The following is a 27,434-nucleotide window of genomic DNA, read 5'->3' as shown; positions in this document are numbered from 1 at the left end:
ACAAAGTTTACTGCCTTTTGTGAGGGACCAAGGACAGAAAACAGGATGCCAACTGTGATCTTTATGGTTTCATGTAGTCAACCTACCTCATGTTTCTCATCATCTCTGTCAGCCTCATGGTTTTATTTGGTTACTTTCTTGCTGGACCACTTGCATGTCCAGAAGCAAATAGAAGGGGAGTTGCAGCTGCAACTGAAAGCAATTGCTATTTTCTTGCAGGATGGGGGCAGATAGAGGGGAGGGAAAAGGATACTGAGTCTGTCAACCTTCAAAGTACAGTTCAGATCGAGACTGTGCAGGGGCAGATGTAACAGTCACAGCTGCATGCATTTGTTAGGGGGTATGGTCCTGTGCTCTACTCAGGATGAACTCTCTTTGGAAACGTAAGCAAGCGTCTCCTGGATTAAGAGGTTTATAGTTTGTGAGCATATTAGGATATGATGCCTCCAACATGGGTCATTAGGGATGATGGCCTTCATGAAGCACTTGTGTTCCTGTGCAGACTATCAGGGATTCGTCTTGAAAGGAGTGACATGTTATTCTGCATGATCAAATTTAGCTGGTGAGACTGGCCCAAAACCCACTAAGCTTATCTTCTTTGGAGAAGTCCCCTCCAAAGGGCTTGAAGCAGAGGTCCTCATGCTCTGGCCTGTCTGTCTGCGCCCACGTGCAAGTACCTAAAGTGGGCTGTGACAGAGGAGAGTGGGGGAGAGTGTGAGAAATCAGCTAGTGATCTGCCAAGGCAGGGCTCGGTGCCTCCGTTAGTCCTGACAGGCAACTGTCTCACCTATTTTTAGCAATTTGCTGGCAATGGAGAGAGCAATGATGGAATAAATCCTCTCCAGCAGCTCATTCCAGTGTTCCCCTCTCTTTAACATTTAACGTTTTCTGTGGATGCATATGTGTCCATGCACAGACGTCTTTTCCTGGCTTGTAACTCTCTTATATTGCTGTTATATCACCTTCCTCTTTTTCCATCTTTCTTTTACCAATCTGACTTGTTTAGGTTAGTTTTTCCACACAGGGTGTTCTGGACTCTTAACCATTCCTACTCCTCTGTGTTGGATCTGCTCTGGTTGGACTGGCTCTTTTTTGGAGTGCATTGTCAGTAGCGGAAGATGCTTTCTGGGGAGATGTTCCTGCTGCTGGCTGGGGTGGAAGGGAGAATGTGCACATCTTGTGGACTACACTGCTGTCTCTTTCAGTTCTTAGACCTATTCTAGGCTATGGCTGGTATCCAGAGCTGTCTATGTCTGATTGTTCATGTTCCTTTCTGGAGTCTGTCTTAATTTTGGTATATTCATTGCAGTTCTTGCCACAAATCCTTTGTGCTAATTTTCGTCAGTGTTAAGCAGTGTAAAATATGAGGAAGGAAGCAAAGTAGTAAAAAGTTCTGTGAGTGAGAAGACGTCCTGAAAAATTGGGCTGTGTATCTTCATAATTTCTGGTTAATAGCTTGGTAAAGTTTCAGCTAACTAAGTCACTGAATATTGTCAAGCAGAGGATGAGACAGAGCTCCTCACTTGAAAGTACTCCTGATCCTTGGTGGTTGCCTATTTTTATGAATGTTGTGTCCAAGTTTGCTTTCATTTCAGTATAAAAGCCTGAAATTTTTAGTGGCTTTTAAACCTCCCTTGGATGTCTCCAGGTGTTTACATATGGAGAGAGTGGCAACTCTAGTCAACTGAAGAATATATCTGTCAGGCAGGTTTTCTTCTGCTTCTTGTTTGGTGGCAATATCCTTACTGACTCCTGGGTACCCAACTTCTTGTTAGATCTCCTACATTTCTTTCTGAAGTAGCATCTGATACCAAAGTACTTCTGTAATGGCTTCAAGATCAGAATAACGGAGCGTTGTTCTCTGGCGCAAAGCATCCTTATTTTACTGTTCACACTGTTCTGCTTCTGTGTAAGTGAGGGATTGTGATTTTTCTAGTAGGAAGACCTGCAACTGTGGAGTATCATGCCAGTGTCTGGTGAGGCCCAGGATCCTTCATGCGTGTGTATCCTATGATTGCATGGGTCTGGCTTCCTCAAATAATGATTTGATCACTGAGAACTTAGCACTAAGTAGTCCTCTATGGTAGCTAGGTGGTTTCTTTGGGGATGATGAACCTAATCCTACGTTTGATGTTTGACTTTCTCCAAGGATTAAAAGAAGATATTAGTAAGTAGGTTGGAAATATCAGTCTCTGCCTCAAATTCCATTCACTGAGAGGACAGCCCTGAAGAAACCAGGAGGGTTGAAACATAGTGACTGGGTCCAGGGCAGGCATGCTCTGTGGAGAGAGAGTGGAATATAGTCTTGGCACACGGTGAAGGTAGTCTTTGTATTTTCATTTCCTTTTTGTGCGGAAGCTGTAGAACAAGCATGCCTTTGGTAAGTCAGTCTCAAAAAAAAGAAGAAAGAAGACAGAGAATCTTCACTTGCTGGTGGCAGACGAGCAGAGTGGATATTTCTGGAGCTATTGGGTTTTTCCAGACGTACATCTGCATTGAAAGATGTCTTTGTGTGGACGTGATATGGAAGTTGCAGTTGTTGTAAGCCAAGGATTTCAACAGAGGATGGTTGTACAGGATGTAAAATACAGAGTAGTAGAAGTACCTAGATAGCAGATCGTACAGTGAATAGTTGGGACTGTGTCCTGGAGGTGAGGAATAGCAGGTACTGTTTAAAACCTTACTGGAGATGTAAACTGCAAACTCTATTTTTATGGTCATAGCTCATTTTGCTTGTGTGCTGGGATGGTGATCTAACTGTAGAGCAGAGTTAATTACCTGGGTAAACTCAAGGAGGGAAAAACGATGACGGTATTCAAACAGCCTACGTCTGTATCACTGTAGCCAACTGACTTGACAGTGTGATGGATTGAAGGAATGCGTAGGATTTGCTGAAAATGTTTGATTTGGAATTTCATCTGTCCTTTCCCTGGTTCACTAGCTGTCAGTCAAGCATTACAGGAGCAAATCTTTACTGACGCAGCTATTCTGTGGCATGTTTAATATGGAGTAGCTTGATTGTGTAAAACCAGCCATCGATTTTTCTCCTGCTTTTCTGTCCCCAGAACTTTTTCCCAAGAGATTCTCTGAGTTGCTTAAGACTGGTGTTCTTCCTACACAAGGGCTTTCCTTGTCTGCACTGCTGGTGTAGCCTCAACTGACAACAGCTTATTCTAGCAAACCACCTATCAGCTAAAACCACAATGCCACAGCCATGTGCCGGTGCTGATTAAACTTCTAGGAAAGGCTTCAGGAGAGATGCTAGTGTGGACTTCATGCTTCAAGAGACAGATCAACTGTCTGGGTTTTCTGGAGAAATAATTTCTCTATTTAAGGTGCTTGTTGAGAACTCAGGTTTGGACTTCGTCTCTGAAAGTTTGGATCAGTGGAGGTCTTAAAGATGGTGCTTTGCTATAAGGCTTAGAAAATTATATTGGCAAATAAAGACTCAAGACCTTTTCAGAACTGAAGGGATGGCATGTTAGACTCCATTTTGCATGAAAAAGCACAATTAGTACTGCTCTTCACCAAGCACTTGTGTGTTCTATTAAATCGAACACTTACCATGGAGTTGTATTCTGTCCCAGTGTGGGCTACAAACCTCTGAAATGCTTTAACCCAGCCATAGTGACAGTTGTTCAAGTGCTTTGGGAACTTAGCTGTAGTTGTCACAATATGAAGAAAAATTAATTTGCTTTCATCACAATTAACTCCTTTCTTATGTTCTTTGGAAGGTTATTCCAGAATAATAAAGTATTTGCTTCCCACTGGTACTGTGGAAGGATTTGAGTTGTTTAGCCCTTCTCCATCTGTCCTGTGATATGACTGTTAGTGAATTATTGGATGCTGCTAAGTAGTGACTTGACTTTTATTTTGGTAGCATTTAAATTAATTGAGGGAGCACCTACCTCATTTCTTCTTCTTCAAGATAATGCACTGAGGTTGCTGCAAAACAATTTATTGCTGGGGAGACAGGCACAGACTCTTCTCTGTTGATTTTACATACCACATCTGTGTTTTCCAGGAAAGCTTTTTGCTTAGAGCTTGGGAGACTTCAAAAATCTTGGTCTGTTTTTGTTTTTGACTTTTTTCTCCCAAGGCAACCTGTTTTGAATAAACTCATGCAGCTGTAAATGGCCATGTTTGTAGTTGCAGGGAGTACCAAAGTACTAGCCTTCATCTGAAGGCTGTTGGCTATTGAGAGGCACCTAACTGTGTGGTAGCCTATACCCCAAAATAAGTCACCAGGAATGCAAAGTAAAGGCAGCTTCCTTTCAGTTACAGGCAAACTAGGATATTTGCCTGAGCTATTTGAGTCCTTTAGGAAAAAAAAAAAAAAAGTTGTCAAACTATTTACTTTGTTGCTTGTGACCTGTTAGTATATCCTTAGATATTGTAATTTCACTGATGTTAACCTGGTCTGAACTCTGTCTGGGTATATAAACTGCTTTGTAAGTGAAGTATAGAGAAGCCATAGCATTGTTTGACTTGTGGATTTATCCTGTTTCTGATGTAACCACCCTATTGCCAGTTACAATTCTTTAAGTTGTGCTGGGCTGCGTGATTTCGAATATTGAGTCTTGGTCCACAAATAGGGTCACTGAAGGTCTTTGTATTTGAACAGCAAGGGAAGAGGAGTCCATTGCTCTACCAGAGTTGTATTTCCAGCTTGAGGATAAACAACTCCAGTTTTTGTTGTCAGAAATCCTCTAGCACAGGAGTTTAGAGGAGTCGTTGGTGGAAGAGGGAAATAAAACAGCCTGTCACCTGCTGGAGATAGAAAATAAATCAGTTGAGCTGAAACAAAGAGGCTGTTCTTTCTGAGTCCTGCAGTGCTGATGGTAAAACACATTACTATAAATCTTTTTATAAAAGGGGAAGTTGGTGTGGAATTTAGCACTAGAGGAGGTATGGTATGCCCTTCCCAATCTTACTTGCTAGTGTACTTTTTGAGAAAGGGTACACAATGATTCATTGAGTGATTTGCTCTGACGTACTGGACTGGGAAAACTTACTGTGGTTATTAGCTTGGGTTTGAGAGGGGAGGAATTTGATTACAGCAGGGAAAAGCACACAATATTCCAAGGAGACTGAATATTTATTTGTTTCTGCTTTGCAGTCCTCCATGCTGAGTTGTAAGGAGTATTTTGTTCAGGGAGAGCCTTGCAGGGCAATCTAGTTTTAGCACTCCTTTCAATAATTTCCTAAAACAGTATTTGCCTTTTCCCTTGTACAGAGCTTATGCAGAAGACTCTTCCTCTGTAAAACATGATCCAAGGACAGAGCCAAGTGAGAAGGCGAAGCACGAGGAGGAGGAGGAGAGCAGCAGCAGTGAGGGCAGGAAGGCCGTTGCATCGGGCGATGAAGAGGAAGCTCAGCCGGAAGGGAAGAAGAAAAAGCGTTCTGGGTTCAGGGACCGTAAGGTACCAAACTAGGGTGTATTACACCTTTGTCTGTTGACCTGTAGAGGAAAAAGGAACAAAACTTGCAGAATATCTTACTCAGATTGTCATACAGTGTTTGTATAGCGTCTGGCTTTTGCTCTGTGCTTTTCTTGATTTTTGCTGAGAAAACTCAGTGTTTTGGGAACCTACTTATTTGATACGGTACCTAGAGTGTCTTTAGCTTGAAACTTGTTCATTTGGAAAGCACAGTACACTCATCCTCTGAAATGGAGACCCTTTTTTCCCTCATCTCTAGTTGGTTGTACTAGAAATTACTTGCTGAGAAATCAAGGCTCCTGCCTTGTTGACTGTTAAGATGGTGCATGCAGGGTAGGGAATTGGTGCAAAATATTTAAAACCATCTAGGGTACATGTGTCTGAGTCATCTGTTTGCCTGTGCACATACATGACGTATGTAGGAAACAGAGGGTGAATGTGGAAGGGAGGGTTACAGGAAAGGCATACTTTTAATTACTCCATGTAAATGTAATTGTTGAAGTGGAGCTTTGCTCCCTATTCATGGTTAGTCATGTCTCTGTTTTGATACTTATGACTATGTAGTTTTCATACGAGAAACACTTTCAAGAGGAGGAAGGTTTGAGTAATGAACTACCTTCTAAACTTGTGACTGTTGGGCAATCCTGAGAGCTTTGGGCGCCTCAGAACTGTCTAACAAGTTGTTTGGTACTATCTGTAACCACTGGGTGTTACAAGATGTATGATTTGGTCTGATGGAGAGTCCTGTAACTGAGAGTTGGCAGACAGCAGTATTTTATTTTTTAAAGCTGTCTGGATGTCAGTTTTATTGGCTTGTGTTTGATGATTTAATATCTTTGCAGTGCCAAAGACAACAGGAGTAAATGCTCTTCACAATTCCTTTATGTATGATTTGCTTCTGATAATTATTTTTAAGTCTGTATCCTGGAGGCTGCATCTCGTTAGCTGTTTAATTGTGGATGGTCATATATAGTGGCCTAACAGCTTTTCGTAAAAAAATAAGAGCTCTTTCATTTCAAGTTGCTGAATCATCCTGTGTTCTTGGTTAGAGTAGATTATGCAACTTGAAATTTCAATGCCTTGTGGTATTTGGAGCTTCAGACTCTGTTGTGACACACTGATGGCAGCTAAGTGAAGTTATGTTGTAAGATACTGTGCTGAGATACTCAGAATTGTCCAGGAATATGGGTTCTCAGCTTCTACTAATTTTCTTGGCAATTGTCTGTCAGGTACTCTGACAGTTTCAGCGAATCTTTGACTCTTGCCAGTACCACTCAAACAAAAGCAGGCTATTTTTTTCCAGCGTCAGCAGATGGAGGCAGGTTGCAAAGAGCAGAGAAACTATCAACCTTCATCCATACTCTTGCTTTTTAAAAAGAACATTTGTTGGTACAGCAAATGGAATGATTGGGTTTTGTCATACATGGCTGTTTGCTTCTGGCCAGGGAAGCCAGAGAATGTTTATTTGCGAGCAGGGATTTCTCTTCCAGTTGTTAGGGAACGTGCCTACGCTGACCAACTCTTTCCTTTCCATACTGGGCAGGAAGGAGTGTGGCCATGCTTTCCATATAAGACATGAGCCAGGCAGGGAGCTCACCCAAGAGTTCCAATGGGAAAGAAATGGAGCCTGGATCCTTTCTCTGTCCACAGCCTTCCTTCCTCCTATGACGCTTGACTCCAGTGGTGAGAGCACTGTGTAATGCAGACCTTGCCATGTTTTTGTCACCGTTAAGCCCTTTTCTCTCCAGCCTTAAGATGGAATGTAAAGTCTGTGACCTGAGTCCCAGGGTTGCTTTTGCTTTGTTTAATGTAGGATCTAACTGTTAGTCTCCCAGGTGCCAAGTTCTGTGGTTTTGTTTGGGTAGCTCTGTTGTGGGCTTGGTGTTTGATCAGTGGTTGCCCAAGTGAGTCATCTCGGGAGGTATGTTTGAATATTTCCGGCTCGGATGACAGAGGAAGGTGTGCCCCTACTCTTGATTCAAAATCAGGGCTGCACCCAGGATGAGCTGTTCCCCTGGGTTGTGTGCCACTTACAAAATTCCTGACTCTTTTATGTGTTTTTTAATAAAACAAACAGCCACCTCAGTAAAAATTCTTTCCCTCTTTTCCCATAATTAATTAAAATTAGTGTGGCATTTTCCTTGAGAAAAAAATCAAGTTTAAATTAAAGTGTTTAACACTTGTTTGTTATCCCAGTATTGCATTTAATGAAGTTGATGATTAGTGGTGAAATAATAAATTAGACTTGACATTGCTATTTTAGGTAGTGATTCAATGAAGAGGAAGTTGAAATGTAAATCACTCATATGCTGGGGCTAATTGTGTGTGTGGATGAACTCTGGGCACATGTTGTCTTGCAGGCTGTGAAATGTATTGGTCCTGACTGTATAAGGCAGAAAAGGACTTGAGTGCTTCTGCAGTTTGAAGGTTAATGAGCAGTAATATGTGACATGAGTGGGCTGAGATGTGGTAATGAACTTGCTAAAAGCATTTACTTGCAGCATTTGCTGGGTCCTGCAGGTACACTGCCTCAGGAGCATCCATCGTGCGTGCTGAGACTTCATTTTGCTGTGGGTTGCAGTAGGAAAGCCAAAAAAAAAATCCTAATTAATTTACCCTGCTTAAGATACATGCATGCTGTTGCATGGTCGGGGAGACTCTGGTGATGCTCTGGTAGTCAACAGAGATGTTAATTTGGAGCTTTATTTTCATGACTACAAAGGATTTATCTTCTTTTTTTGTTCCTCTTAACCTGAGGCTTAGCATAAACCTTGTTTGTCTCAACAGCTGCTTTGCTCTTGTACAACAATGGGGATTACTTGATCATCTTTCTCCTCTAGTACATACACTATTAATAGATGCTAAGAAGGGGTTTTTTATCCTTTTGGTCACATAATCTTTCTGGAGGCCTCAGTCCTGGGGTAGGATGAGAATTTTTGGCTCATCTGCACTGCATCAAGGACTGGTGCCTACTTGGGGAAGGCAGCGCCCTGAGTGTATGCTTTACCAGGGAAATATTGTGGGGTATTTCATAGGTGAAAGCTCAGGGGAGGAGGGACTTACTTGGGATTGATTTCATTTCCAGATTGTTTTTAAATAGTGTCAAAAAACCTCACAAGCAGTGGGTGTATGCCTAAATGAATACACACACACGTTTATCTCCAGATTTGTATAGTGAGATCAGGGCACTCATTGTCCACTTGATGTTTAGCACCCAGTCTTGAGTAGTGAGTTGTTCCCACTTCCAGTGTCTTGGCTGTTCCCTTCTTGGCCTGACTTCATGTTCAGTCCAGCAGAGGGATGGATTGTAGCGTATTTGTTAGTTTTTGCCAGCTGGTGAGATCATGTTAATGAAGATGAAGTAATTGTGAGTTCAACTGCGGACGAAAGGCAGTAAGTGCTGCTGCATTTGCTCACCTCTTGTAGGGAAATTTGAGGAATAAGTGTGAGTTCGATTGTGATGAAAGCATCCTGGGAGATAGCAAATAAGCATCTTAGATTCTACTTTCTTGTTCTAGATTGTTATTCAAAACTGTTGTTCGTCATATTTTTCCAGAAATGTATTTGTCTTGAAAATGTTGTTTTGTGTGTGTCACAGCTGATTGCTGGAACTCAGAAGGATGCAGGTAATCAAAACTGACAGTAGCTTCCCATGAAACTTTAGGTTGCTGTACATAATCACATTCCCTTTTGGATCTGAAACTGAAATCACTTTAAAGGTAAAGCCCATTTCTCATACTGTAGTGGGTTTAAAGGGACTGCTTTGAGCTTACATGGAGATGTCAGGTCAGCTCTGCTCTTTGGGGCCAGATGTGTCAAACTTTGCATCAAAAGATGACAGTCATTAAAAATTTCCTCCTTTGCTGCCTGATGCTGCCCTGAAACCTAATGCAAAATGAGATAGTCAGCTCTCCACCTGCTCCACACTTAGGCCCTATTTTTGTAAAGGCATTCAGCTGCTTTTGTTGGAGGGAGGGGAAGCCCAAAACCGTTTATATATGCCACATGAAACCATAGACTGCATGGGACAAACCTCTGGGTTTGCACATCTATGCAGAGTTGTTGTGCTGCATGCTGAGAATGGAGACCTTTTTTTAGCCTGTGTGTTAGACTTTTGGGAGCCATGCCATGTTGCTTTGGGAGCCATATGTGGCTTTAAAGCAACAGACTGGCCCTTCTTGCTCTAAAGCCATGTATTCAAAATTGCATCCTCATGAGTGACTGGCAGTCATCTGAGGAATCTTTCCATTTTGCAGTACATGTGGGGAGAAGGCAGGATTGCAAATGATCTAGCCAAGGACCATATAGTAAGTGGACACTTCTGTTGCAAGCAATGACTATGATGGACTTGAGGGTGCAGCGTGGATGATATGGATGGGGTGTGGGAAAATTGCTGTGCCCAAAGTCAAAGCAAATGTAGACTGCTTAATATCAATGAAGTAGAGGCCTTGAAGATCACTGGCTTAGCTGAGTTAAAGGAAAGTATTTGATAGTGCCTTTCAAGAGATTTTCTTTCATAGGCTTGGAAAATCAGGAGTCATGTAAAGTCTCAGGCAGCTGAGTGCTTTAGCTAGTAAGCAGGCTATGTTGAAAGGGTCAAAAGGTCATGGATGGAGCTTCTGGTCATGGTTTGTGACCTCTGCTCTTGGCGCTAGTCCTGGACTTGACACTGCAGCTGGTTTTAGTTTTCATACACCAAAGTAACTATATTTTTGGCTGACAAAGTTGAGTAGGGTGTTATTCCCAAGATCAAGTCATGCTACAGGAAAGGATGAGAGGTGGACCTGCAGTCACAAGTCAAAAGATTACTTTGGCATAACAAGTTACTCCTACTGGATGGGTCTCGTAGACTAAGACGTGCAGTTTGGCAGCTGGAAAGAGCTGGGAAAGCATGTGTTGGCATTTGCTTAAGTTGGGCTGATAGACAACAGCTTGTAACTTTGCAATAAAGCAATTACTCTTGATTTTGTGCCCTTTTCTCTAGAAGACTTTGTGGACAGAAGCAGTAAAGGAAGGATTAGGTTTGTTGATTCTAAGTCCAAAGGCTAGTAGGAAAAGGGACTAGGGATAAAAATTTTCTTCGCTGCAGGAAAGAGAGCTGATGGTAGTGGCTGATGCAAAGACATTTCTGAATTGTACAAAAGCGTCATAGATAACGTCATCTCTGGCTGCATTTGCTGGAGATCTGAGCTGGAACAGATGTAGAGGAGAGAGGCTTTGCTTTCCCCTAGTTGCTTTAACAAAACCTGACTTGGGCCATTAAAAGCTTGCTTTATCCTAGAAATACAAAAAGCTAGACAGGGTGTTTTCTGTCTGATAAACATCAGGGTGGAGAAGTAAAGTTGAAGGACAAGGCTGACACAGGACCAAACTCATAAATGATCTACAGCTGCCTTGGCAGTAGCCTTGATCTTCCCTGTTCTCTTCCAGCAGATCATTGGTTGGAGTTTGGTTTTTTTATGCTGTGGCTCTTGGCCAGGAATACTGAAGGTTTCAAGTACATGATGGACTGTTAAATGTATAATGCAGGAATAAAAAGCTGAACTAAGAAGGAAAGTTTTGTGCTCTAACACATAATGAAGCATAGGTCTTTGTGCCTTTTTCCTCCCGTGTGGCCTTCTGTTGTGATTTTGTTTATAAAAGCTTTCTGTTCTCTTAGATTAATTCCAGCTGTGTGTTGGGGAAAACAGTTCTAGGTAAAAAAAAAAAAAATGATCACTGCTGGCAGAGTTACCAAGTGGCAGACTGGTGGGGAGAAGGGGACTGAGTGAAGAAGGTTTCTGCAGAGTTTTGCCAATGTGATAGGAAAAGAAGAAAAAATGTGGTTGGGTGACTGAGCAACCAGCTGCAACTCCAAGTAGTTTTTTCCAAGACTCAACTTGAATGTGAAGGTCTCTTCCAGCTCTCCCAGACTTTTTTTTTTTTTTTACTTCATTTATTATTCACAGATTAGACCCTTCAACATTGTGGCTAAAATGTTGAGGTGCTTTAGATTCACAAATATGATGCTAGTGCTTTTCCTTATGTTGATGTTTAAATGTACCTTCAAGGATTTTGTTAATTTGTTTTTCCTTTCACATCATGGAGATTCAAAATTTACAATAGTGAAGACTCTTAGCATTTGCTTTTCATTCTGGGACATCAGGAACTGATACTTCTAGTCTATCTGGGTGCTCAAAGGCTGAAAATAGGAGTTTTGACACTTTTAGCATTATTTCTTTCAGATGTTGCATTGCTGCACACAACTTCCTTGTCCTGGGGCAAAACCTTTCAGCCTTCCTGCACTGGACAGATTTGACTGGACAGGGTGCTGGGCCATCTTGTCTAGGCTGTGCTTTTGCCAAGGAAGGTTGGATCAGATGATCCTTGAGATCCCTTCCAACCTAGTGTTCTTTGACTAAGGGTGTTTGCTAATGTAGGTTTTGGGGCAGGAACCGTGCACATCTAATGCTGATTAAATTGCATTTCCAGGTGATGGAATATGAGAACAGGATCAGAGCCTACTCCACACCAGACAAAATCTTCAGATACTTCGCCACTTTGAAAGTCATAAACGAACATGGTGAATCAGAGGTTTTTATGACACCACAGGATTTTGTGAGATCGATAACGCCTAATGAAAAACAACCAGAAAGTAAGTGATGTGTGTGGGTGTAGTAATAGGAGGAACTAACAGCCAAGGGGAATAACCTATTCAGTTTCTACTTACCTGATCTTGAAACTTCCATCAAACAGTGACATTGTCAGGTATTGCTCTCGCTATGTTGAGAGGTACAGCACAAAAGAAGGGTTACTGAGTGATTAGAATGCTGTAAACTGATTAGGATGCTGCCACAGTCAAAGCAAGTGATGCTCTCAACCCTTGTGTTATGGCAGTGCAACAATGTGCAGAAGGAGAACAGAGATGTTATGAAATGCAGGAGCAAGGCAGAAAGCTAGCATTGAGCCATGCAGAAGCCACACTGATCTCTCCAAAAGAGGCTGCAATGTATCTGTGGTGGCTTGAACCTGGCTGACAGACAGCAGCATGGTGCCGCTGAGGACCAATGATCATCCAGATTCAGAAGTGATAGTGGTGGGATGTTTCTTGAGAGGTCTTAACCTGGGATTGGTAGAGCTATAAAGCTATATACATCCTGATGCTATACCATCTCCATACTCTAAACCCTAAATTAACCTAATCTCTTCCACATTGCCTGTAATCCTATTGCAGCATAGTAGATGTTGGTTTGAGTCCTTGAACAACAGATGGGATTACATTCTTGTGTATTGGCTAGTGAAATATTGTCTTCAACTGAAACATTTTAAGAACTGTTCATGAACTTTCAAAAGGAGATCATTTTGGCAAGGAAAACCTTAGAAACAAAGGTGTCCAGGCCCGACTGAGCTGTGATGCTGCTGGCCAAGGTGAGGCTCATATCTGCTGGCTTCAAGTTGTCTCTGGATTGCAGGGAAGCACATCAAGTATGGTGCCAGTGGGGGTTTGTCATGCAACAGGAAGGAGAGCAGATGCAGCAGGAAAGCTGTGTCCTGAGCATTTGGTGAGTGGTTATTTCTTGTGGGGTGGCAGGAGAATTTTTCCTATCTTCTGTTGTGTAGGAGATTGTTTTTTTTGGTGAGACATACAAAATCAGGTTTCTTGGTCTCCCACAGTGTAGCTCAAAGATTGAAACAGACTTATGTTCAAATTAAAAATCCTCTCTGCAGGCACTAATGAAGAACTTCAGCCCTGAAATGTTAACTTTTTGAGACTGAGATTTATGTCAATCTATTTTAATACCTTATGTGACAGCTGCTAAATAAATACCATGTACACTTGTGCTTAGAAAACAATATATAATGTGTGCGAGAGAAGAAAAAAAAATCCTGGGATTAATATTAAAACTATGTAGGTGAATTGATGTTTAGGTTTTCATCAGGTCCTGAAAATGGCTGTAGTTTATGTATGAATTACATGGTTTCATCTTCAGTGAAGTAGTTTGGGCAATAAACAGAAGCTAATGTTCATAAATGCTGAGACTGTTACCATCTTACCTACCTAAAGCTCCTTGATTTGTAATTTGAAATGTCGTAGCAGCTACTTGAGTGTGGATTTTCCCATGCAAGTATTTTTTTTTCTGTTTGTCAACCAGCTTAAAAATAGAAAACATTCTATGTTTAATTTCATCACATCTGATTCTCTCTTACTTCTTGCAAGCAGTAATAGATGCTTGGTGCATCTTAAAGTGGACACAGATGACAGGTGGGAGAGGGCTCAAGAAAACACCTACTTTGGAGACAAGAAGGTGACTAATGGGAAATAATTTGTCAGTTATAGCCACTAACTTTCAGATGGAATTATTACTATCTTGGCTGGGTGAGATTCTTAAAGGCAGTAACAGGCTTCATGGGGCCATTTAAGTACCTTTAAATGCTACCAGTCAGTGACACGAAGCAGCCTGTAAGGGAAGCAAATTGCCGTAGTCAGACTTACAGGTGCTCTTGGAAAGTGGAATGAGATGGAAATTGAGCTTTGACTGCCCATCAGCAGGCAAAGCAAGAGCATGAGCATCTTATATCTCATAGGTTTGAATCTTTGTTCTGAGGACAGTTACTGGTATGGACTTGCTTCTAGACAAAGCTGCTGCAGGGATGGGCACTCCCTGTGAACGCTGTATACCGTGGCTATCACAGTAAATGGAGGTTTAATACATAAGCAACAGTAGAAATGTAAAAACACATAATGCTAGAGTAAAGTCAAACCAGCCAAACCCTTGTTCCCAAAAGCCAGTAGTAAATAAATAAAAAAAAAGATCTGATTTAAAACGCAGAAGTTACAGTAGGACAAAGACTGCTACCTGCTGGCAGGTTTGTTTCTGTACCTTACATCTATTTGGTTCTTCTGACTCACATGATAATCTAGATTACAGATGACTAGGGAAATGCCAGGGCTGCTTTCTATCTTAGTCATGACTTGGGTGTGCCTTCCACCAGGACTAGAGCATCCTGCCTTCATCCCTGAGTCCTCTTTTGGATGTAGCCCACTGTAATTCTGATAGTTAGGTAGGTCAACGCTTGAACTGACATACAAATTGCTTTCTGCAGTCCCACTGACACCAAGGTTCCCCATGAGTGGTATTTGTGGATAGATTTGTGATGCAAAGCAGTCACTTCTTGGTCCTGTGAATGAATACAGTCCTGCATAAGCAGTCTGAGGCATGAGGAAGGCAGGGGATGCTCTGTATGCTCAAGCTGCCAGTCATAATTTCACTAACTTCTTAATGTATCTTCTATTTTATGGAGAGAAAATGCTGTGGAATGTAAGTGATATTAAGTGATGAGGCATCTGAGTCCCTGTGGTATTTATTTTTAAACTACTAATCTACTGCAAGGTATCCTATGCCTGATTCATTTTTATGGATTACATAGGGGAAAGTCTGATTTATTGTCAATAGTGTCAACTTAATTCTAGACTGTGTTTTACTGGCCTGAAGAAAATGAATGCCAATTCATTAGCTCCTGTAGATTGCTTTCTCTTAATGCTTCAATAAAACTTTCTACTGTAGTTTTCCAAGTAGACAAGATGTGCTTAAGGTGTAGTACACTCTTGCTGAGCTTGAAAGTATCTTTCAGAATAAGCCAAAGAATGGCATTTAACTTGGAAGCTGCTTTAAAAAAAAATTAAAATTATGTCTTTATATGCTATCTGGAAAGTCCAAGCACCAACAGAAGCGTGGGCAGTGATAGCTGCTCCCTGCAGTCCTGTGTTGTTTTTTTTTTCCTCCCACATCCTCTGGTAACTGAGAGGTTGCTTGGCTCCAAGACTGGATAACCGGGGATAGTTGCTTCATACCTGGAGCTTGCTTAATATCCCAGCCCAAAACCAACTGAAAATATTACATTTTGGTCTTTAGTGGGGAGGGTGAGGTTTTGCAAAAACCTGATGTTTGCACGTTCTTGCTGACACATTCTCTGTAATTCTATGTAGCTGTTGGCCTGCATAAATGTTTCCAAGTGCTTGGACCTGCATAGTGATGAGCTGCCTAGTCCTCTTTTTCCTAGTGTCCAAGCTCTCTCTATTTCTGTTTCCTCTCTGAATTGATTATTGTCTTGGAGAAAGTGAATATTTTGAGGCATCCTGGACTAAAAAGGAGCTATGACATTCTTGGCCAGTAACAGGTTTTTTGGTCTTTGCAATAAGGATTGAACGAGTTAAAAAAGGTTTCTTCTCTCATCACAGCATGTTGTAATGAAGACAACTCATACCCAAACCAGTCTTGTTCTTCCATCCCCATGTTAACCTCCCTGGTTAAGCCAAACTCCTGCCACATTAAAGACACCTTTCTAGATCCGTTATGTTCTACAGCAGCTCAAATCTCTGAAATCGTGACAATGCCTTGGAAGGCTTTTCTTTTTGTTGTTTTTTTCTGCAAGAAACCATAAACATACTGTCAAAGCTAACCAGAAGCAGCAACTGTACCTCTGCAGTCTTTGCACACAGGACAGCGTTGGAGGAGAGGAGCTGTGAAGGATGGAGCTCATGTCTGGTGACATGATCAGACTCTATAGTTTGAGTGTTGCTTTGGTTTTTGTGTCTGGACCTCATGAGCGACTGAGCACAAGCTGTTGTGTGGATTGTGGCAATGCCTGAGTGATTATTTGTTCTTTTGATTTAAGTTGGTTAAATATAGATCTGATCTTCTGTAGAACCAGCAGTCATGAGCTGTGAAAAGCACTCAGCTGGTCTGATGGGGAGGAGGAGGCCTCATTAAACTTGTACAGATCCCTAAAGTTATGCCAATTGTTCAACTGGGATATTTAAGACCCAGAAGGAAACTATAGAGTTGGTGAATTTGCCTTATTGTTTGTTGATGGGGATTTACTTTTGTGTTCTCCCTCAAATACATCTGCTGGAAAGGTCTTCAGGGCAAGGATGAGGGAGAGGGAGAAATAGGTCAGTGGTTATGTCCTGAACCAGGAGAGTGAATAGCTGTGGTCTGGGATGGAGTTTTTTTTCTGTGAAAATACATCATTCTTAAACAAGAATCATCCTGGAGCCTGTAACGCCCAATATGAGACCTTAGGAACCTAGCCAAGGAGGAGCAAGCAAGAGGTGCCTCTACTGGCATGCTTACATAATGGTCATCAGAAGAAACAAATAACTAGGACTTCTAGTATAGAAGTGTGGTGTGGCTGAGCAGGTGTGTTATGGATGCACATCTCGTAGGGAGACCAAATTGCCTGTTAGAAGAGAGGGGGGATAGATGAGAGCAAAGTAGTTCTTTTTAACAAAACAGTTCTGGATTTCAACAGAAACCTGAGAGTATTTCCCCCTGAGAAATCTCAGGCAGCTCATTGTTTGCTCACAGATTACATTTTAAATTCAGGGGAAAATACTCCTACAAAAAAATCTGAAGCTCAGTTACAGCTCTGAAGGGCAAAAATTTGGTCCAGCATTTTCTCCTTTTATAACATTGCACATATCCTGCATGGTTAACAGGCTCATCTTCAGTCTCAGTAATTAACTCTTTTGCTCATCAACTTGCACGAAAAAGAGTCCATGTTACACATCAGGCAAGGGGAAAGAAAAAAAGCAGATGAGAAGTAAAGTTATCCAAATGATGTGAGAAATCTGACAAGGATACAGAGACTGGAAGGAGCTGAAAATGTTTTTCCATTGGTGGAAAAATACTGGCATCCCCAAGGAAATCATGATGGTTTCTAATCGATGTCCACTATCTTCTTGGCATAATATCATCCTTCTTCTGGAACCTCGTTTGCTAAATATTTTTTTTAAAACTGCAATCTATAACCTACTGCCCATGGCTACTGGGTTTTTTTTACAGGATAACATGAAGAGCTTAGTAATTGTTTAGATATTTTTCAAGTGTGATATTTGTCAAGCTTTAAATCTGTGGAATGTATATTTTGGTAATCAATATAAATATAATAAGCATTTGACTTTAGGTTTGATTAGAGCTGAACAAGAGTAACAGCAGGTTATTCTGTGGTTTTTTCCTGGACATAAACAATTCCTTCTCCCTTAAAACACCCTCCCCAGCCCAAAATGAAGTAAAAGCAGAGAATACTGCTCTCCTCTTGAACACTCTTTTCCCCATTGTGGCAGACAGTGAGTTTAAGTCATTTTGATTTATTTTGAAACTTTTTTATTTTTAGAGTGGTGTGAGAGTACCATCCTGTTAATAAATGTGCAGGCCTGTATTGTTAGTATTGCTGGGAAAGTGGTGTCAGTCTAATCTGAAGTAAGTGATGCTACTTGCTTAGGTGCATAATGATAGTGCTGCTGTTTCTTTTGGTCCCCTGATAGTACTTTAGGAGGTATCAGAATTTGAAGTACAACACAGTGGTACATAAAGATTACAAGCAAGCTGCCTATGATGAGCAAATTTGGAGATGGTTACAGGTAACCATTTGGCTCCTCTGAAAGCAAGCAGTTAGTGCAGAACCCTTGACCAGCAGAGCAGAGTAATCTTTTTAGAAGGGCCTTTGATAGTGTGAAAAGTGAGGTTCATGTACCACGGCTGGTGTAAATAAAAGGGGTGTTTTAGGGCAAGTCATGGTGAAAGCTCCGGGTTTGTTCAAGCAAAAGCAACTGCTGAAGCCCAGCTGCCTTGGGTGGTCACTTTGCAATCTGGAGTAGCTGTGGTGCATATTGTGCTGCCTTCAGTCTGGGGAAAGCTTCATAAAGCAGCCAGATATCCTCCAGAACAATTTCTGAATTTCACTGCCATCTCTCTTGAAGCAAATCCTTTAATCCATTTCTGGGGGAATGATATTTCAGCTCCTGCTTTTCAATGAAAGATGTAAAAGCTCTTTTTAACTGTTAAGCATGACTATTAGCTTGTGTTCCTGCAGCTTGTCAGCAATAGCCCAGCCAGGGGCTGTTTGTTTTATGAGTATATCATTTACAGACTATCCTGTGGTAGCTTTAACTTACCATGCTGTCTTTTGAATAACAAAGATGTAGTAACTAACATTCTTTCCTCTCCTTGTTCAGATGTGGTTTGTCCTCATTTGTGCATTTCCTTTAGCTTTCCAGCCTACACAGATGCTGAATTCCTATTGTAATGTCTTAGACCAAAAGCCTTTGGGTGGTTTTTTTTTTTTTTATGTAACATAAAGAAAGAACAACATAGGCATCAGGCAACAGTCCCTCTATTCTCAGTTTCCTTTTGTCAACTTTTGAGATTAAAGACTTGGGGGAAAACACATAGCTAAATCCATAAAAAAAGAAAATAAACTGTATTGGAAAAAGAAAAAATGTATCAAATAAAACTATATGCCTTGAACATATAAATGCCCCTTTTCAGCTTCTGAATTGGCTTATTCTGTCAGGAGCTATGGTGGGAGAGTTTTATAGAGGGACTTCAACCTGCAGCTTAGTTAATACAGCAGAGCAGGAGGGATATTGCTGTGCATGGCTGGGAGAAAGGATGAGCATAAAACACTGGAGTGAACCAATATGCTTGTGCTTGCAATAGGCAGCACTGTCTTTTGGGGCATGCTGATACAGTGACCTGAAAAAAGGCAGTGGCAGAAGTGACAAATTTTTGTGCTGCTTTTTCACTTAAATGTCTCTCCCCAATCTCTGCGACACACATAAAGCACAGTTACATATTTGCTTCTTGTCAGATGTGGTTGTGTTGAAGGGTATGACATGATATGGCTAATGATAACTACATTTCTGTAACTACTGTAGTGGTGTAAGCAGTTTCTTCAACAAATAATGAAATGCTTGGACCTCTTGAGCCTGAGGACAGACCTGACAGCTTCTACACCTGGCAGAAGGATTTGGATGCAGTTACAGAAAGCTTATATGTAACTCAAGGACCATTGCTCTGTGGTTCACAGGAATAGTCTCAGGTTACCCAGATACTTTATTTTTCTGTGTCTTTCTCTTACACACTGTGGCAATCAAGGAAACACATGGAAACAGAACATCTCTGCTTAGATAAATGAGACTAGATCAAACCCTAGTCTGGAGGCAAACTACTGTACTGTTCAAATCTCCTGATTTTGCCACTGTGTTTTTCTTTCACTGACTCGATTATTGTAGCTTATTGCTGTTTAACTCTTGTGGTGCTTTTTAGCCCCCTCTAGTCATGCCCTCATTGCCTCCTCTTGCCCACCTCATGCCAAGGACAAGGTTAATAATACTAGCCTCTTCCTGGTATTCTACCTTTTTAGGTACCTCTGTTTTTAATAGGCTCTTCTGTGTGTACATCTGTTCTGTAAATACATGTTATACTTATTTAGAAATACGTGATTTCTTTAATCTGTGCAAAAAACAGTTTTTAGTTCATCTTTTCATACTGTTCATCTACACAAGCATCCTTTCATTTTGAGTCTCCTTTGAAACCTGTTTGCTTTCCTAGTAGTAGTGTCCAGCTGGCGTGGGGGGGGAATGTGTGCCATTAAGATATACTTTCACTTGCTATTTTTAGCCTATGTCCTTCTTTAGCTTTCTGTGAGTATGTGCATAATGTCGGACTGTCAGGGATATGTCTTGCAGCACTATTTCCTGGCATGGGAACAGGAGGTGTGATTGAGAAATGACTTTATTATGACACATGGACATAAGCTAAGCTCAGTTTTGCAGTCGGCATCCAGATGGATGGTCAGAGGCAAACTCTGACCAAATAACATGTCTCTGGTAAAATAAGCACATTTATTAAATGAATCCCACCTCTAGATGTGATAATACTTACTGAGAGCAGCAGATGTCACCTACCTTGACTTCAGCAAGGCTTTTAACACCGTCTTCCATAACATCCTCATCAGAAAGCTCAGGCAGTGTGGCTTGGATGAGTGGACAGTGAGGTGGATCGAGAGCTGGCTGAATGACAGAGCCCAGAGGGTGGTGATCAATGGCACAGAATCAAGTTGGAGGCCTGTGGCCAGTGGAGTTCCACAGGGATCGATTCTGGGGCCAGTCTTGTTCAACGTCTTCATCAACGACCTGGATGAGGGGACAGAGTGTACCCTCAACAAGTTCCCTGATGACCCCAAACTGGGAGGACTGGCTGATTCCCCAGAAGGCTGTGCTGCCATTCAGTGGGATCTCGACCGGCTTGAGAATTGGGCAGAGAGGAACCTCATGAGGTTCAACAAGGACAAGTGCAGAGTCCTGCATCTGGGAAAGGAACAACCCCATGCACCAGTACAGGCTGGGGATTGACTTGCTGGAAAGCAGCTCTGCAGAGAGAGACCTGGGAGTCCTGTTTGATAGTAACATGAGCCAGCAATGTGCCCTTGTGGCCAAGAAGGCCAATGGCATCCTGGGATGCATCAAGAAGAGTGTGGCCAGCAGGTCGAGGGAGGTTCTGCTCCCCCTCTACTCTGACCTGGTGAGGCCTCATCTGGAGTCCTGTGTCCAGTTCTGGGCTCCCCCACTCAAGACGGACAGGGAACTTCTGGAGAGAGTCCAGCACAGAGTCACCAAGATGATCAGGGGATGGGAACATCTTTCATATGAGGAAAGGCTGCAAGATCTGGGGCAGTACAGCCTGGAGAAGTGGAGACTGAGAGAGGACCTCATTAGTACTTAAAAGTATTTAAAAGGTGTATGTGAATGGGGTAGGGCAACACTTTTTTCTGTAGTGCCCATTGATAGGACAGGGAGTAATGGACAAAAGCTGGAACACAAAAAGTTCCAGTTAAACACAAGGAATAACTTCTTCACTATAAGAAGGATGAAGAAGCCCTGACATAGGCTGCCCAAGGAGGGTGTGGAGTCTCTTTCTCTGGAAGTTTTCAGAATCCATCTGGATGCATTCCTGAGTGATGCAATCAAGGTGAACCTGCTTTAGCAGGGGGTTGGACTGGATGATCTTTAGAGGTCCTTTCCAACCCTTGTAATTCTGTGATTCTATGTGTGACTCTGTTTATACCCACAACTTTGAGGACAGAATTCTTCAGAAGAAGATTAAAATCTTTAAAAACGTGTGATTGTTATTTTCACTTGTATTTTCAGGCACACAAAATATTGAGAAGTTGCTTTCTGTCTTGAATATTCACAAATCCAGAAAGCCCTCTGATCATTGTCTCGACCTTTGAAATTGGTGACAGAGGAGTTTCAGGTGCTTTGGTTTGGGAAGGTCGAGGAGGTCACCCTGAAGTGATTAATAACTCCATTTTCTGCACCATAACCATTATGAACCTTTTCACTAGATATGAGGGGTTTGATTATCCTTCTTCAGGAGCAGATGACACAGCAGACATGGAAGAGGTTTTATTTTGATTTTCCTTTTTTTTTCTAATTTGAATTGAAATGAGGATATGATAATTATCATAAACAGTGGCAGAAAATTCATGGGACATAGCTCTGCCAAGGGATTTTATTCTTCAGGTCATCAAAAATCGACCTGTTCTCTTCCGAATTACTGGAAGTACTCAGTCTGAGTTCTGCTTAATCTCCTCTCAGGGTGCATCTTCCCAATTTTGGATTGCAAAGCTAAGATAATCAATCTTCCTGGATATTTTTGTCATATTGCTTCTATGTGCATTCATCAGTGTACATATAACCTGCCAGGCATGGTGGATTAGGCTGAGGGTTCTGTGCCTTAACTTTGCAAATGCTGGGATTTTAATTTTTCTGCTGTTCAATATGGAAAAAAAATGTTTTGTGATGCTATGAGAGACTGAATTTACTAGTATAAATAACCCCTCTCCTTGCCTTTCTCCAAATTATACTTCTAACTAAAGCACTTACCTTCTTATGAATGCAGTTACAACTTATCTCCTTTAAAATATATTTACAAGCGATTTTATACTAAATAAGAACAAGTTTCAGATTTATTTGGTGATATCCCAATTCATTATGAGAACAATTATGTGTTTTCCCATTTCTGAGCCATTGAAAAGGTATTACTAAAAGACTTTTAAAAGGTGCCTTTACAGGGGGCATCACAGGCAAAATGTTTGCATGGTAATAGAGCAGAAATCTTCTGCTTTGCAGTATTTCAGACTCTTGAGAGGTGCTGGGAGTGGTACTCCTACTGTCCCTGATAGAGGGATGTTTTCTTCACTCGTGCCATGAGTTTGTTGGCTTTCACGATCAGAATATGAAGTACAAGATGCACAAAGCCAAGAAAGATTCCCTCTGTCTTTATACTTTCTACTGATTTTTATTCAAACAGTGCCTTTTACTTTATAATCCTCACTCCAACAGAAAAGCCAAGAAATGCTTCCTTTTACACTCTTAAGAGCATTTTTTTAAGGTATTTCTTTTTTTTCTCTTTCAGACCTGGGCCTGGATCAGTTTATAGTGAAACGCTATGATGGGAAGGTGAGCACATTACAGTATTAAGTGTATATTGTTCAATCCTTTTTTTTAACCTAGAGTCCTTTGGTTATTACCTCCATGTGGGTATAAGTTAAGTAATGAAGTAATTGAAGTATTCTTCTTCTGAGCTTTTTGTTGTTTAGTAGTATTGAAGTGCTGCTTCTTTAATGACAGGTTTGTTTGGTTTTTTTTAAAGGGATCTTATTTTAATGTTTCCAGGCAATATGTTATTTCTTATATACCAGTTGACCAGGAAATTATAGGTTATAATCGTGTTTTCTTTCTGCTTCCTTATGACTGTATGAGAGCCCCTCACTATTTTAGGGGAAACTTGCCTGACTTTTACCTTTCAGACTCATCTTCAGATTCCTAAAGGAAGGAGACTGGTTTTGTTTTTTGTCTGCCACCTGAACATGCATATCCCCCATGTCCAACAGCCTTAGTCTGTTCCCCTATTGAACCCTAGGCCATTCTTACAGCGGTACAAGGCTGTTCCTGGATGTTTGTGCTGTCATGATATCCGTTGGTAAAATGTTGAGCATGCTCTGATCTAGTTTTGTCTGCCTGCATAAGTGGAGCCACGTAACATCCTACCTGTTACTGTGGAAATCAGAGACCCAAGTAACCCCACTGTAAATCCCCTTGGTATGGAGGGGTATGTTAAAAGCAGCTCCAGCCCTAGGATTAGCCACTCATATTGTCTTCTTGCTGCAGGTAACTTCAAGTTAGTTAATTTTCCGTCACATCACTGTGGGCACATATGGCACTTGAACTTTTAGTGATGTTTTCATTTCATCTGCATCATCTGAAAATAAAGCTTCTGTTTTTCCAAAAGGAATTCAGCATCTGATCCCTTCATTGCTGAGTGATGTGTCTGGCAAAGTGTCAGGCATTTCCAGAAAGCTTGAGCATCGAAAAAAATGTATTTAAAGCTTAATATAAACACAGTGTGGACTGAACATGTGTAGTTCCCTGTCTTGTTTTGTGTTCAGCAGGGAAAGGTAAAGACAGAAATCAGATCAAATACCTGGGGTCTCTGTCATCAGTGGTGTTCAATTGTTCTGGTTACCCAGGCAGCAGAGCGAGATTTTTGCCTTAAAACAGACAGTGGGAACGTAGCAGTTAGTTTTGATGCATAGAACTATGAAACATGTTATGAGCACTTGTTTTCTTCTCCCCCTGCCACAAACTCAATGTCAACTTTTCATGATTAAAAAAAGCCAGCCAGAAACATATATTCTTTGCAAAATATCAAATGTTTCTTCCTCTGGTTTACGGCAGTCTATTTTGCGTCTGCTCACTTTTATCATTTTATCTTGTCAAGCTATCACACTCATCTCTTAAGCTATACATAAACAAGATTTGTTTGTAGGGAACAAAGGCTGAATCCCCCTATTTTTGCTAATCATTCCTCTGTTCCTGAGCATCCTGTAGTTGTTTCCTGTCACGTTAGATAGAAGATCCAAAGGCAGTCAATGCCTGTGGTAAACCCAACTTTTTGTGCCTCTGCCCTTCATCACCAAGGGCATGAATTGCAATCCATTTGAATGTGATTGGACACAGTCACCACACAGAGGTTTTGAAAACCCACAGTCTGTTTCATGTGTTGTGCTAGGTTGTGCATCATCCATGCTCTTAGGATCTTGCCATTCAGCAGGGTCAACATCTGTGCTGGCTGAAGAGTGGGAACAGATAGGCTTTGCCTTACGTGCTAACCACCTTTTGGTCTGACCTGTAGCAGACTGAAATTGCTTTCTATATAAGTTACAGATGTCATTGCTACAGTTGGATGTCTGCGTGCTGTGGTTTGGATAGTCTGAAAGTGAGGCAGGAGATTTAGAGAACTGCAGTGGGCTTGTCTTTATTGTTATCTGCTCCTGGGACCTATTTTTTCCACAGTCTAATAACACTCCAGAAGCAGTTTGTTGAAAATGAAGAAATAGAGGTTCTTTTTTGCTTGTCTGTCTGCTTAAAGACACCTTGGGACTGTCTAAATCTGGCTGTGGCTATTAGGGTAGTGGTAATGTCCAGGTAAGAAGGTAATTCAAGAAGAATATAAATTAAATTGGCCTTGGCTCTCACTTGGTAATGAAAGAAGCTGACAGTAGATTGATCTGTCTGATGGCATCTTGTTCTCATTTTATTGCTTGCTTTGGGTTTCAATTTAAAAAGCAACACTGTCCTTACCCGGTCAAGCACCGAGGTGCTACAGAGCTGACCTTACTGATTTGAGTTTCACTTGCATAGTAGCACCTGAGGGATAAAACCGTTTTGCATCTCTTCCTCCTTGCCTGATAACCCTGCATTTCTCTTGGGTTATCAAAACATCCTTTACCTGGAGACAACTTTCTGGCACTTTCCTTTTGTGCACTGGTGGAGATGACTGATGGGCTCAAGCAGAAGGGTAAGAGGTCCATTGTTCCCCTAAGCATCCTTACAAGTGTTGTGCAGAGATAATGGAACTTGTGGTACAGGCATGCAATCAAAAAATAATAAGGCCTGTTCACTGGAAATTTCTTCTTCATTTTCAAGGTGAAAGAAATTTGTGAGGAATCAGACATAAACAAGCTGTGGTACTGAAAAGTACTGACAATGTGCAAGCTAGGTCCTGACTGAACAGTAGAAAAGAGAATTAATTTTAGTTCCAGGCAGACACATACCCAGAGTTGCATGCAAGTAGTAATTTAGAGGTAGATACAGTTAAAAGAATAGAACCAGCTGTGCAGTTGGTTGCATTTTAATTACATATTACAGGACAATGTTTAAAGTATCAGTGAGTAATTTGAGCGTGTACATTTGAGGTTTAAATATTATAACTTGGAGCAGATGTATGAGCTGCTGTTTTCATGGAACCCATTTTATTTGTGTAATACTACAATCAAAACAACTAAGTGGCTGTCGTGCAGTGATTGGGACTGGTCGTGCCAAAAGATGTGCCTCTGTAATTGTATAGAGTTTCTGAAGCATCTTGCTGTGCATGTGACTGAACACTGTAGTGAGAAGACAATGCTTGCTTTTTTTCCTCTTCCTAGTATTAATTTACGGATTTGATGGAGAGGGAGGTAAATGTTACTGCCTCATTAATGGGAACAATGCTCCTATAATTTGAACCTAAATGCCTCTTTTTTTTTCACTCCATTGCAAGACAAAAAAAACCCTGGAGACAGTCATCCAGCAAAGTCCCTTGGTCAGATCTGTTTGCCAACATGAACTCATATTTTCCTTTGACTGGCTGCTGGGCCGAGTGCATAGGGTGGCAGTTCTGTCCCTGGCTCCATTTTTGTCTAAGGGTGATGTTTTTTCCGCCAGGGAAGCCAGCTTGGGAAAACAGAGGAAAAGAGGCATTGACTACTCTTCAGAGTAGGAAAAATGGATTAATCAGTCTGCAAACATTTAAAAGTTTTTGTACTGAGCCTGAAGAAAAGGCTACAAGTGCTCTTTTAATCCGTCTGTGGGAGAAAAAAATCTCATGTTGTCCCTTGACTTGTCCTACTTCTCTTCAAAAGCATGCCTCTGGTTTAGGAGGAGTGAAGTCCTATTTCACTTGTGCTGTTCTCCTGCTGCATAATGCTTTGTTAGGGTTTAAGAAAGGGCGCTTTTGGGAGTGACATGGAGATGTTCTTTGCACTTCTGATTTTGCAACTGAGGCATCGAGCTGTTTCTCCACTTACCACTTGCATCTTGCTTAGCAAGATGATAGTGATGAGTAAATTCTAAGTAGAAGTGTATATCTTAGCACAAGCAGTGTGGCTTAAGCTTTGTGAACGTTACATAGGCTGTAATATGGATTTTTCTTAAAAATTTTCTTTTTTCATACATTCTCTGTTTACTTGGGGACAGGGGTTTGGCTTATGCTTTGTGATTGATGAGCTTAATCCTTCAAAGGAAAGAAGGAAGCCGTGCTGTTAGTGGTATTCCTCTAAAGAGTCAGCTGCTAATCCAGCCTGCTCAGAGCAACATCCCACCTTGTGGTGTGGAATCCTTTGGTGCAATTCCCATCCTGGTGAGCTAGCCCAGAGGAGGTCCCAGGCATCCCACAGCTGAGCTTTCAGCACTACAGCTCAGTGGAAAAGTGTGAGCAGAGGCAGAGAATGGATGGATCTATCCCACAGCATAGTTCTTTGTGCAGTTGAGTGCTCACACCAAAGGTAAGATGTAGTGCTATTAAGAGACTCTAGCCTATTTAGGGAAAAAAAACAAAGCACCCTGGATGGCTTATTAGTTTAATACAGAATGTACTTGACTTACTCTTTTTGTTCTCCTGTGGGGAAAATTTCTTGCTACTGCTTAATAGGAACAAAAGCCTCCGAGCTACCAGCAACAGTGTACCCTCCTGCTACCGTTGCTGCAGTAAGTAATTACAGAGGCTTTCAATGCCCTCTAATTAAGTTTATGAATTAAGTATTTCCTGCCAGCATTTGTATTTACAACTCTAGGTATTTGGAGATGCTGTAGATAGAGAGCAACAGTAAAATGAAGAAAAATACTTCATACAGTTTCTCTAAGGGCTGGTAAAACATCTGAAATTTGCTTCCACTGTATAATACAGGCTTGTCATGGAACAGTACAATGGTTAGCTTAAACTACACTAATCTGCTAAGGCCCCATAACTAGAGGTGTGTGTACATTAACAAAGAGTTGCTGGGAGTCCACTTAGGTGGAAAATTTCTTTCCGGATGATTTAAAGAGTATCTTGGGAGCAGAGGAGC

General features: G+C 41.4%; 1 protein-coding gene across 4 annotated transcripts in view; it reads left to right on the top strand.

The window, feature by feature from the left end:
- Positions 1-27,434, top strand: part of MICU1 (mitochondrial calcium uptake 1) — a 110,285-nt gene that overhangs the window by 21,920 nt on the left and 60,931 nt on the right. For all 4 annotated transcript variants that reach the window (XM_062001166.1, XM_062001167.1, XM_062001164.1 and 1 more), the window contains 3 exons: positions 5,237-5,423; positions 11,913-12,075; positions 22,685-22,728. In XM_062001166.1, coding sequence (XP_061857150.1) covers positions 5,237-5,423; positions 11,913-12,075; positions 22,685-22,728 — 394 coding nt within the window. The remainder of the gene's footprint in view (positions 1-5,236; positions 5,424-11,912; positions 12,076-22,684; positions 22,729-27,434) is intronic.

The sequence above is a fragment of the Colius striatus genome, chromosome 8, assembly GCF_028858725.1.
Source record: "Colius striatus isolate bColStr4 chromosome 8, bColStr4.1.hap1, whole genome shotgun sequence".
NCBI classification, from domain to species: domain Eukaryota; kingdom Metazoa; phylum Chordata; class Aves; order Coliiformes; family Coliidae; genus Colius; species Colius striatus.
The sequence above is the reverse complement of the archived record's forward strand: the minus strand, read 5'-3'. Positions and strand labels throughout refer to the sequence as shown.